The 12,108-nt window shown below is 48.8% G+C and overlaps 1 protein-coding gene across 1 annotated transcript in view; it reads right to left on the bottom strand.

Moving 5' to 3' along the window:
- The window catches only part of A2M (alpha-2-macroglobulin), a gene marked incomplete at both ends in the record, with an annotated part of 30,726 nt that overhangs the window by 275 nt on the left and 18,343 nt on the right, over window positions 1–12,108 (bottom strand). Inside the window, 16 exons of the mRNA XM_080639498.1 lie at window positions 1,908–1,949; window positions 2,347–2,449; window positions 2,869–2,937; window positions 3,633–3,723; window positions 4,078–4,205; window positions 4,505–4,723; window positions 5,305–5,528; window positions 5,979–6,144; window positions 6,393–6,467; window positions 6,811–6,967; window positions 8,148–8,232; window positions 8,702–8,878; window positions 9,245–9,328; window positions 9,846–9,897; window positions 11,185–11,306; window positions 11,933–12,059. Coding sequence (XP_080495624.1) covers window positions 1,908–1,949; window positions 2,347–2,449; window positions 2,869–2,937; window positions 3,633–3,723; window positions 4,078–4,205; window positions 4,505–4,723; window positions 5,305–5,528; window positions 5,979–6,144; window positions 6,393–6,467; window positions 6,811–6,967; window positions 8,148–8,232; window positions 8,702–8,878; window positions 9,245–9,328; window positions 9,846–9,897; window positions 11,185–11,306; window positions 11,933–12,059 — 1,921 coding nt within the window. The remainder of the gene's footprint in view (window positions 1–1,907; window positions 1,950–2,346; window positions 2,450–2,868; window positions 2,938–3,632; window positions 3,724–4,077; window positions 4,206–4,504; window positions 4,724–5,304; window positions 5,529–5,978; window positions 6,145–6,392; window positions 6,468–6,810; window positions 6,968–8,147; window positions 8,233–8,701; window positions 8,879–9,244; window positions 9,329–9,845; window positions 9,898–11,184; window positions 11,307–11,932; window positions 12,060–12,108) is intronic.

Below are 12,108 nucleotides of genomic sequence, written 5' to 3'. Positions count from 1 at the left end.
AAGTGACCATCCCACTGTAATGGACACTGGTGAGTGAATCCTGTGTTCAGTTCTGGGCCCCTCACTACAAGAGAGATATTGAGGTGCTGGAGCGGGTCCAGAGAAGGGCAACAGAGCTGGTGAAGGGTCTGGAGCACAAGTGTGATGGGGAACATTTGAGGGAACTGGGGTTGTTTAGTCTGGAGAAAAGGAAGATCAGGAGAGACCTCATTGCTCTCTACAGCTACCTGAAAGGAGGTTGCAGCAAGGTGCGTCTCCCAGGTAACAAGTAACAATGAGAAATGACCTCCAGTTGCACCAGGGAAGGATTAGACTGGATGGTAGGAAGAATTTCTTCACCAAAAGGGTTGTCAAGCATTGGAACAGGCTGCCCAGGGAAGCAGTTGAGTCACCATCCCTGGAGGTATTTAAGAGCCTTGTACATGTGGCATTTAGGGACATGGTTTAGTGGTGGCCTTGGCAGTGCTAGGTTAGCAGTTGGGCTCTATGACCTTAGACATCTTTTCCAACCTAACCAATTCTGTGATGCTATGAATGACACCGCTAAGTTTCTAGTCCCCCTCTGACTTCAACTGTTCAGAAACAAGCAGACACTGTCTTCACTGGGAAAGTCCACAGATCTTCACTTCTATCTGGCCTGAGATTGGACAGATTCACACTGTCCTTCCACCTCATAGCAGTGATTTCAAAGGGGTCAAAGGTGATAGTAATCAGAGGCTTATGTCCAAGGATTATCTTGCAGAAAATACTGAGTTTTAGAGGCAGGGAGCCAAAATTCCAGGGCATAATGGACCAGGTAGGATTTCCTCTCTTCCTGGAGAACTGGCGAGTATGGATAAAAACGTCCTCACTGCCAAAATGCCTTTTGGCATTCCTCAGGAGTGGCCAACCACCATCTTTCCATGGGTGGCTCTGGATTTTTATCTCAAGCCATTATACAGTCTGAGCTATGGATAGGACAAGAGACAAGACAGAGTAATAAAAGATAAGGCCAGAGGCATTTGATGAGAATCAAGACTTAATTTATTTATAGTGTTACTTTCTTTTTGCGGTTGAAGTGTTCCCCTCAACAAGATCTTCTGGGAGGAGTGATAGGAGCCGATCCAGCAAGACTCGGACAAGATGTGCTTTTCAGGCATTTCCCTGTTCAGTCCCGGCTGGAGTTGGGAAAAAGACAGAGTGAGATAAGCATCCTGGTGAAGCAGTGTACATCTCTGTGTTCTGGTGGCTATATGACTTCAAGCCCTGTTAAAATCTGGGAAACTGCTTCATCTAAACTGCCTAGTTGCAGACAAATAACAGAATGGGAATGGCTAGGAACGTTCAAGATATCCATGCTACAGAGAGCGGAGGCAGATTTATCCTGAAGATGTATGAGGTATTCTAGTACACATTCTCTCTCAGCACCTAGATTCCCCAAAAGAAGGCAAAAAAATAACCCAGGGCAGAGCTTGAAAGGTTCCTACCAAAGACATGAATAATGTCAAAATTTCACCAAGATGTTTGAAAGATAATTCCTCAATACCCTTCTATATCTGCAGTGTGGCAAATTTGGCCCTGAAAATGACAGAGACACAAAAGGCAGAGTGTGGTGTTCTGCCTCAAGGGAGGTTTCAGTCTTACTTGTACAATGTGATACACACACAGAGGAAAAAACAAGTGCCTCTGTGCAAATGAAGGCAGCAACACTGGCATTCCTTTTCTCGTGAAACAAGACGAAAGCTGTATCCCATCTCAGACAGGACATTAGGTGGCAGCATTGTTTTTCATGTCTGTACTGAGGCATGCCTGGAGACTTGCTGAGAGGATACACAGACTGAGGAAACCAAAGATCTGCAAAAACTCTTACTCGAGACAACCTGCGATAGTCCACGCTGGAACTTCTCAGTTGTTACTGTGCACCTTACCTGTGGCGCAGGGAGCGCTGTACTCCCGTGTGGCAAACTCATCTGGAAAAGAGAAGGGAAGGGCAAGAGGGGGCTGTCAGAGGGATGGGTACCAGAGAGACCTTTGTCCCAGGCCACACAGCAGGCTGCTGCCACCGCCTGGGAGGGCTGGAGGGATGCTTCCTCTGCCCTGTCCCTCGGGGCAGGACGGCTGCACAGCAGACATGACCCCCACAGTGTTCTCTGGGGCCTGCCGGGGCAGGAGGAGAGGAGAAGAGGGGGGAGGGCAGGGTTGTGGCCTCCAGCCCTCGGGGCCCCCCTGTGCTCAGATTGCTCAGGCAGTGCAGGGCAGGGAAAGAGCCCAGGCCAGGGGCCCCTGTGGGTCCCCACAGCCCCTGTGCCCCTCCGTGCATCCGACTGCCCGTCCTCACTCCCACGGGCACTCCGGCCCTGCACTCACCTGTCTCGTAGTAGTCGTAGACCTTCACCTGAGCCGGCTTCAGGCCCTGCACAGGGATGTCCCGCTCCACCGTGAAGGAGAAGCTGAGGGTCTCGCTGCTCAGCTGGGGAAGGGAAGGGAAGCGAAGGGAAGTGGGGGAGGCTCAGGGTGTCTCCGGACTGCCCTGGGCTCCCCGATCCCTGCGCACTGCCTGCAGGCTCCCTCACTGTCCTCTGGACCCTGCGGGTTTGGAGGCTGTGGGCTGAGGGGCCAGGGGAAACCCTGGGGCCTTTCCCCACAGTGCGGGAGGCTCTGGCTGGTGGGGAGGTCAGGGACCAGGCTGTGTGCGGTGTGCGGGTGGAGGGAGAGCCTGCGGAGGCTGGAGGAAAGTACCAATAAGACTGAAGGATCAGCAAAAGTCAATGAGATTCAGTCCTATTATCAGAGCTACGGTAGTTTAGAGTCCCAGATCTTTTGACCTGTGTGGCCAAATTTCTCAATGCCTGCATTTCTGACACATCCTCACCCCAGACAGATTCTCACCTTTTCCACATACACTAGGACATGGTTGGTACTGATCTCTGTGCGTTCAATAAGGGGCTGGCCTCCCAGCTGAAGAAAGAAGATCAAGATGTTACTGCATTGAAGGTGGTCTCTCTGTGCCCTTTGCCCAGCCCTATGGATGGTATGTACTATGGATGAAATATTGGGGTATTCAGGGAACTAAGTCAGCAGCATGGAACAGCCTCCTGGGTCCCCAGGCCTTCCTTTTGCCAGTCTGGCTGAGCAAATATGGCCTGGCTCCAGCAGGAACTGAGCATTGGTTCAAGCACAGTGATAGAATGATTCAATGCAAATCCATTCCTTCTGCTTGCTAGTCCTAGAGGATCTTACAATCACTTTTACTTTCCAGACCATGCATCTGCTCAGCACCTCAAACAGTGACACAAAACCCTAAAAAGTTAAAATGCGAAAAGGTTGTCAAATAAGCAGAGGGACAAAGGAAACAGCACTTCTTATAAATGTCCTGTGCACAGACACGACTTTAGGAACACTACGATAACAATCACCAGACAACAAAACCAAACGAAATCATAAGTCATTAGTCTGTTTTTCCTACATTCCTCACTGTCTCCCATTCTGCTGACCTTACACCAGGTACGAAAAGAGCACTGTTCACAGCAAGTGTGCAGATGTCAATGCTGAGATCAAGCTGATTCAAACCCTGAAGCCCTCTAGATTGCTACAGATACTTGGAAGGTGTCTTGAAGATAAGAAGCTGGATTCTTTGACAAGCAGGCTCCTACCTTCCTCACAGAGGACTTCACAGGGATGAATCCCGACAGCATCTTCACATCCACAATCACCATGTTGGAGCCATTGCGCTCCCCAGTGTAACTAAGGAAGCAAGCAACAAAGGCACAGGGCACCACAAGTCAAAGCTGGAGGCGCTTACACCTTTTCCATTGCACTTGGCACCCCATCATGTCCTGGCAATCCAGCACCTACTTCTCCAGCTGTGCCAGGCTCTCCCAGCCATCTACACACGCTCTCAGTAGCCCAGCCCTGGGCTGCCCACATAGTTCCACCACTGCAGGACACGTCCTTCCTCTGTAGCCTCTCATCCCAGCCCAGCTGCTTCCCACCCTGCTTCCCCAAGATGCCTTGCCCCTCCAGGGCTCCCAGACCAGCTCACCAGACCTCCAGCTCCCACAGCCTCTCAGGAAGGCTCAGACCAAAACACAGACTCACCTGACATTTATGCCGATGTCAAAGACCTTGTGAGCCTTGGAGTCTGCACATGTCTCCGGGAATGTGTACACATGAAGCATGAAGGGGGCATCCTCCTGCGAGGGCTGCACGTTGTACCTCAGGCTTGTCTAAGGGAGAGCCAACGGCTCTGAGTGAGCCTGTGTGCGTGCTCAACACATGAGAGAGACCATCCCCTGCCCATGCAGCTTCCTCACTTCTCCCCTTCTCACAGCTCCCCCACACTGAGGATCCTTCCCTCCTTTACTCTTGCTTTTTCTCCTCTATATACCTCTGCTCTTCTCCTCTTGCCTCTCCCAGAGCCTTCCCTCCCATTTCTCCTCTCCCCCGGTTCCTTCTCCCCTGTGTCTGGCTCCTGCCTGGCCAGGGGCTGCCCTGCCAGGGCGCCACAGGCCCACATCACCCTCACCTGCACGTAGACGCATCCTTCGCCAGACACCTCCGTGCTGTACTCCCCAGGCACCCGGGGCAGGGGCACGCGCTGCAGCAGCAGCCGGTTGCTGGGATCCACTTGGAAATCTTGCTGGAAGTCCTCTCCAGATCGCAGGGTCACTTTGGAAGCTGCTCCGCTCTTGGCATAGGTGACAGCTCCGTACAGGGACAAGGCTTGGAGAGCCACCACCGTGTCCTGAAAGAGATGGGTCCCAGCACCCAGGCGGATGCCATTGGCCCGTCCACAGCCTGTCCTCCTGCAGCCTGCCCTTTGCTGCTGGGGGGCACCCTCCTCTCCATTCTTCACTTCCTCCAGTTTTCAGCAGAAAAGACAGAGGAAAAGAGCACCTTTCACATGTTTCTGTTCTCTTCCTTTGCCCTCTGCACAGCAGCTGTGTATTGCCTGAGCAACCTGGCACAGAGCTCTGCAGAGCCTCCATCACTCGCCACAGGGTGAAGCAGCAACTTCATAGGCACAGACCAATTGCAGTGGGAGCCCCCTCCAAAGGGACAGACACATGTCCCTTGTGTCCCTAACGTTCTGCCCCAATGCATCAAGAAAACCAGGACATGAATCAAGGCATCAGTCATTCCCAGAGGCACTTCCTGCCTCTTAGCCTCTTGGCAGACTGGCAACCATGATAGATATGCAGGGAGATACTGCAGGCCTACAGCTGCTGCCAGCCCCGGCAAACGCTAGTGTTCTCCCACCTGGGTCTCTGACACTTCCCACCTTCTGACACTGAGGTGTGAGGTGGCCAGAAGGAAGCAGCTCACCTGGGTGGAGGAGAAGCCCCCGTTGGGGTTCTGCTGAGCGCTGATCCACTTTGCAATGAGAGCTGCGAATGACAGCTCCTCCTGGGAAGGTGCCGGCTGCATGGTGAGGTGAGCAAGGAGCACGTAGGACGTCATCTCCACTTCAGCAGAGGGAGCCCGGGAGCGATAGGATGGGAGAACAACCTCTGGCTCTTTCCCAGGCCGCTGCCAGTGAACAGACCCATCTTCACAGGAGGCAGGGAGCATGGAGACAAGACAACAAGCAATTAGTAGTAGTTACTGCAAGGGAGTTCTTGACCTGCTGCCAGTCCAGTTGGGAGGACAGAGCCTCCAGCCTCCAGCATGCATCTGCCACATAGGATGAAGTGGGAAGGGTGAGACAGCTCCTCGCTTGCTGCAACTAGGCTGAGACTGCTGAGGCTCAGTCCTCAGGCTGGGTACCTCTTTGTCCTAGACTCCAAGTTCACACAGACTTGGGCACCTGGAGAAACCAGGGACCTAAGAATGATGACACTCCTTCCCTTTTAGAAGTGGAGAAGCCAGGGTTTGAGAGTGACAAGCTCTGTGAGGCAGAACAACCCAAGGAACGTGACCAGGCCTTGACAGACACTTGCAGACACTTCAAGGGATGATGTAATGCCAGTGAAAGAGATTTCCCACCAGGAAGTACTCACCCTTTTTCACGGCTTCCCTTTCAAGTGAGGTGAGCAAGGCCTTCCTCTTTTCCTCCTTCCCTGCGAGGGCGAAGGCGTATGCCATCAGTGCCTTGGTGTACACGTGGTTTTCTTTCTCACCTGCTGCCATTTCCAGGCAGAACAGGGCGTTACGGACCACAGAGTGCTGGGGAGACATAAGCAGTGATTAGTTGGCTTTGGACAAATGAGGTTTTTGCCTTACTAACAGCACAGCATTCCTGTGAACTTTGAGGAGGGGACTACCAGGATGATGTCTAGGAGCATTTATGGTACACACATTTCAGAAATACCCAAATTATCAGCATAAAATGCTTATATCACTAGAGGTTAACAACTAAGTCCTTTTTCCAATCTGGAACAAATTCTGGTGCAAATTAGGGTGCAGCCACGTACAGTTACAGGCAGAGGAATCTCCAGCAATGCAATAGTGATGTATGCCGTCAGCGAGACCTCATTGTCCACTCCACCCTGCAGGGAAACACAGAGTTAGATGCTGACCCCACCTAGCTTCTCATCGTCTATCTTTTCTCCCAATCCAGCAGGAATACTTTATTTTGCATTTTAGACCCTTAGCTTGCCTCCTCCCCATTGCAGCTAATGTGAATGTACCAATACCACTTTAAAAGTGCAGATTAGCCTTCATTTTCCTTCTATTGTGACAATCATACAGAATGGCATTTGGCTTCCTAGTACTTGCCGTTGACTTGGGAATTTCCCATCTGCCTGTATGTTCAAAAAGCTCAAATGGACCCATCTGACTTTTGGTCAAGTTCTATCCTTATAAGGAAAGCCAACGAATTAGACATGTTACCTTCATAGCATTGTTCAGGAGTGTGCCAGAACTGCGGAAACAGCCATTCTCCTTCTGTTTGTATGACAGCCAGACCAAAGCATCCTGGATGTGCTTCTCATCTATGAAGATATGAGGCCGGGCCTGGGCAAAGGACTTGAGGACAAAGGCTGTGAGCCTGAAAGGCAGAAAGCAGTGAAAGGGCTTGAGCAGGCTTATTGTGTGTCTCAGGTGACAGGCCTCACGTGCACATCATATGTCTGGAGAAAGAAAGAATGCCTGGGGAAATATGGGCGAGTTAGTCAGAGAAAATATATATTATATCTTCACCTCTAAAAGTATCTGTCAAAAAAACCTGTTCCCACCTTGATTTCTTGTTCCTCCCTTATATCATAAAATCTTGTGATCCCTTTGTGTTGAAGGACAGTGGTTGTTGATCTGTGTCTAAAAAAATATCTCTTTGGAAAAAGTAGGGAATTGCATGACAGCTAAACATCTGCATAACAGTAATACTCGAAATGACATGGAAGAGTAATTAAGTCCCTGCTAGCTCATGGTCTGGTCTCTAGTGCAGGACTCTTGTCCTAGAAATCCATGCCTCATGGGTTTCCCAGAACTCCACAGTAAAACAAAACAAAACCATGTTAAAAGAGTTTTTGCTAGAGTTGTTACAAGCAGTTATGGAGCAGAAGCAGGCAGGTGTTGGCACGTTGGTTGCCTGTTGGTGCAGTCAACGTGCTGGCACGAGCCATGTACCATTTCAGAAAGTAAAAGTAACAAAAGGTGATGAAGTCTTTCATTCTTACCCTTACCTAAAATTGAAAATGCATGGCAACGATATGCTGGAGTAACTCAAAACTTTGCAGTCAGTCACACTGGCAACACACATGCTTCTCAAGGCTGTCTTTGCTTAGTAACACAAAAGCTCTTGAAAAAAAATACAGCACTGCTCTTGGCTTATCATCTTTTTCACTTATATGGAAACATCTTTCCCAGCAGCCTTCTCAGCAGATGCTAGTCTAGAAGAGCTGCCACTGCAACTCTTCAGCCTTCCTCAGTTGGGATGTGAAATCCCTGCTCCCTTCCTCCCCAGTTTATCTCCATTTCCATTATTCTGACAGACATTCTTGTCTGTCATCGTCCTCAGAGCTGCTGGTGGAAGGATGTGCTTTAGATACATAACTGGATGGTGCAACCTATTTCATCAAGTAGGAGGCAGCACAGGGACCACACCAGATCTGGAAAGTCTGCTGATCTACAACAGCATTTCCAATTTATTGTCATGCAGCATTTATTATAAATGTATAGATGAGAAAGAGAAGCATACAGGGAAGGCATAGGCAACATTGAAATCTCACCAGGTGTTCCCTGGTTGGCCATAACGTGGTCCAAAGGTACTGTAAGAGCCATCTGGGTGCTTGTAGTTCAGCTGCCTCTGATAACCTGCAATGGTGGGTTAAAGCAAGATTCAGATGCCAGAGGAAGTCTGCTGAGGGATGGGAAAACAGAAAAAAAGGTGTATCAGCAAAGGCAGAGAGGATAGGTCAGTCCCATGCTAGTCAATAAGAAGTACTGGTACATCCCCACCTCCATGCACTCCTTCAGGAGGAAGGCAGGACATATTAATAACAACTGACCAGTAACTGTTAGCAGCTCACCTGACAACTGTGCACTCCATTGCAACCCAATTAAGGAGCAGAGAAAAGTGTGTGCAGTGATCAGGTACTCTAATGCTTAAGCAAAAGAAAATAATAAAGGAAAAAGCAGTAGAGGGCCTTCTTGGGCATACAGCAGAGACCATCTATGCATGAAGAAGCTCTCTTTCCACATCTGGCCATCATTTGACAGAACCACTACAGGCAGGATCTGGAAAAAAGCCAAAGCAGAAATAAAACAGACTCTATGTGCTCACCGCTCACTAAGTATCCAGTGGCCTTGGATTTGACCTCCTCACTCAGCTGCCCTGTCTTGTTCAGATAGTCCAGGACGTAGATGTTGGGTGCAAACAGGACCATGTTCTGCTCCCCACAGCCAAATGGCATCTGGAGGAGTTGGTGGAGGTTCTGCATGGCAGTGCCCATGATGTCACCTGGAGAGCAGGAGATTCCAGAGGGGTATTGACAATACTCAGGGCTGGCTATCATAATCAGAGGGAGCTATGGAACAAGAGAAGCAGGAGATTCAGAGAAGAACAAAAGAAAATCTGGATTGATAAAGATCATGGAAGAAAACACAGAACAGTGGATAAAAAGAGGAAAATGAGAGAAAAGTTAGAGTACTGGCAGAGAACCCTGAACAAAACGACATGCAGAAAGGGGAAAGAAAAAGCACAACTGAAAGTGATGAAAGACAGGAGTGAGGTGTGTTGGACAGCAGGAGCAAAAGCAGTGAGGTAGGAGGCCAAAACAGAAGGGCAGGAACACCATGTGGTTCTTCTGCCAGGCTGATCACTCACCCAGCACTGAGAAATATGCTCTTCCTGAGTCTTGTACCACATTTGAGGGTAGCAGAAGGAAAAAATTCTCTTTCACAGGCACTCCTGAAAGAGAAACAAGACCCAGATAGCTTCAGTGCAGTCCCAAGAAATGGAAGGGAAGGGAGCCTCAATGAAACAAGAACACTTCCTATTACAAAGTATTTTACTTCAGTCACTCCATTTTTCCCTGGCTCTAAGGCAATCTCTGTAACAAATCACACCCAGCCATTGTTAGGCATGTAGATTTTGTCCTCACAGTTTTTGCCTGGGCACACTAGAAAATAGAAAATGGCACTTCTAATCCAGTGTCTGCACATAAGAGAATAGGGATGCAAACTTTCATGCTAAACTTTCATGAGTCCTAGCTCATCCTCTGATGCTTAGGTAGGATGGTCCATTCTCTAAGGCTTTCTTCTGTCTTATTTCTCAGGCTTCCAACTGATGGGGCATGTTTTGATTACCTAAAAATATCAGCCTATCTAGAATATGGTAGAGGCAGCATTACCTTCCTCCTCCAGGCATGTCCCACCCATCAAACCACACAGGAACTAATGGAGAGGGTGAGGAGAGCGGGTTTTACCTTTTACACAGAGCACAGAGTTATGGGCCATTTCCTTCTCAACTCCTTCAGGCTTGGATGAGATGAAGGAAAACAAGAGAAGTTAGTGAAACAGGAAATACAGATAAACAGAGGAATCCTTAACAAGGACAAGGGGATACGTGAAAAGCGAGTGAACTGAAGAAGGAGGGGCAGTCACAAACACTCTCTGAAATACAGAGCTCTGAAATAATAATTTAAGCAAGTAAAAGAAATATGATCCTAATAGACTGGTGTTATACATGGAGTAAGGACAGAAAAAGGAGAGGAGAACACTGCAGGACTATCACATTGGTGACCTGCAACTATTGTACACAGTAAAAGACACTTAACATCCTTGTAACAAAAGGACTGCAGCATTACAGCAAGTGCTGTTGTTAGCAAAAGCACACAGTAGCTCTAGAGGGCTGTCCTGAAGAGATGTCTGCAGTGCTATTTATCATAATGCTGCAGATGCCTTAGGAAAAATAAACATGCCAGTTAGTAGTAGAAAGGGAAGATGATAATGTCTGGCAACAAATATACAGATACCATACCACACGGTGTGCAAACATTAGGGGGTTTTATGATACAGAGAAAACCTAAGAACATAGAATCTACCTGCCAGATGAACACACCCAGTATAATAAATTAGCATTTTCCTATACGCAGTACTCCCACATAATAGTTCCTCCTGTACCACATAGCATCAGTGACTCTTATTGCTACAGGAAACAGAGAAGTAGTAAAATTTTAACACATTTTCAATGACTTTTATAAAATCTGGAGTTTTGAGGGGATTTGTCTACAGGCATTGAATTTGCATAGGTGCTTGTGAATCCCCCACCTTCATCCTGGTGACAGACTGTGGTATCAAACCCGAACTGTGTAACATTCTGCTTAAGAGGCAGTTTGCTTGGCCACTCCAGTATCAGAGAGGCAGCATGTGCTGACTGGCAAACCAGTTGATGGTGTCTCACGAGGAGGAGAGAGGCTGTAAATAGGGTGTATTGAAACAGGTGGCAGGTTGGGAAGGATGAATTGGAGTATGAGTCCTGCTACAATAGGGGTTAGGGAAAGTTTAGAGTACTATAAGACACATTGCACAGCATTATTAAGCTGCAGTTTTCATGCAGCCCTGCCGAAGTATAAAGATGATGCATCATATTGCATAGAATCATAGCCCAGCCCAGGTTAGATGTGACCTTGAAAGATCATCTGGTCCAATCTTTCATGGGAAAGGGAGCCTAGATGAGATTATCTAGCATCCTGTCCAATTCCATTACAACATATCCTACAGCCTGTGGGAAAACTCAGTCCTGCCTTCCTGTAGCCCACATACCTCCACCAGCAGCTGTCTGATGACCGTGTCCTTTCTCCCTTTCTCAGGAGTCTCCGCGATGGCGTTTCCACAGGGCTGCTTGTTCTGCAGGGCCTCAGTGCTCACCGAGAACTCCACCTGCCCTGGAGGAGACAGGAGTTAGCCAGCCCTGCTGGGCAGTGCCAGGCAACAGAAGTCACTGCCGCTTCCTGGAGTTTCAACTTGCAGGCTCATTGATCATACCTGGGCTCTGGTTCTTTCTTACAACAACATAGCTGTTTATATCAGAAGCCACCCTGGAGCACATGAGCAGCATTGCCATTGAAAGGTGACCCTTTTCCAGAGCCTAGTACACCACAATGGTGGGATTTACCAGCCTCAAAGCTGTTAAGCGCATTGCTACCCCACATGTACACCACAGCTCCTACCACAGGACATAACAACAACAGTGAAAACAAAGTATGAAGATCCCAAGGGGAATCATCTAATCTCTGGGAAAAATGGAGCTGAGAGAGCATTCCTGCTGGCCAGCCATGTTTCTGGCTTCCAAAGATAGTCTGCATGGGCTATAAGGCTTGATTGTACTGCATGCACTGCCAGACACAGCCTTGGAGTCCAACAGCCTGTGCCTCCCAAATAACACCAGATGAGACAGAGACTTGGCTGCAGTGCTTCCCAGGAAACTACGTTGCTCTTACACCTGATGCTGAATGGGGAGAGCAGCACAGAGAAACCCTTCCTGCAGTTTTCAGCTTACTGAGACCTTTACCTAGAGATCTGGGAGTCACCAGCCAAGCCACGGTTTTCCTCCCATTCTCACAGAGACAATAAGATTCTTCCTCCTTTTCCACCAGAGTAGCCAGGAAATGAGTAGACTGAGCCAGAGTCACACTGATCTGCCAGAGAGAGACACAATCAGGGAACAGTGATCATGGGAGACAGGGA

Source organism: Psittacula echo (assembly GCF_963264785.1).
Source record: "Psittacula echo genome assembly, chromosome: 1".
NCBI classification, from domain to species: Eukaryota; Metazoa; Chordata; class Aves; order Psittaciformes; family Psittacidae; genus Psittacula; species Psittacula echo.
This window is presented reverse-complemented; position numbering and strand designations above follow the sequence as displayed.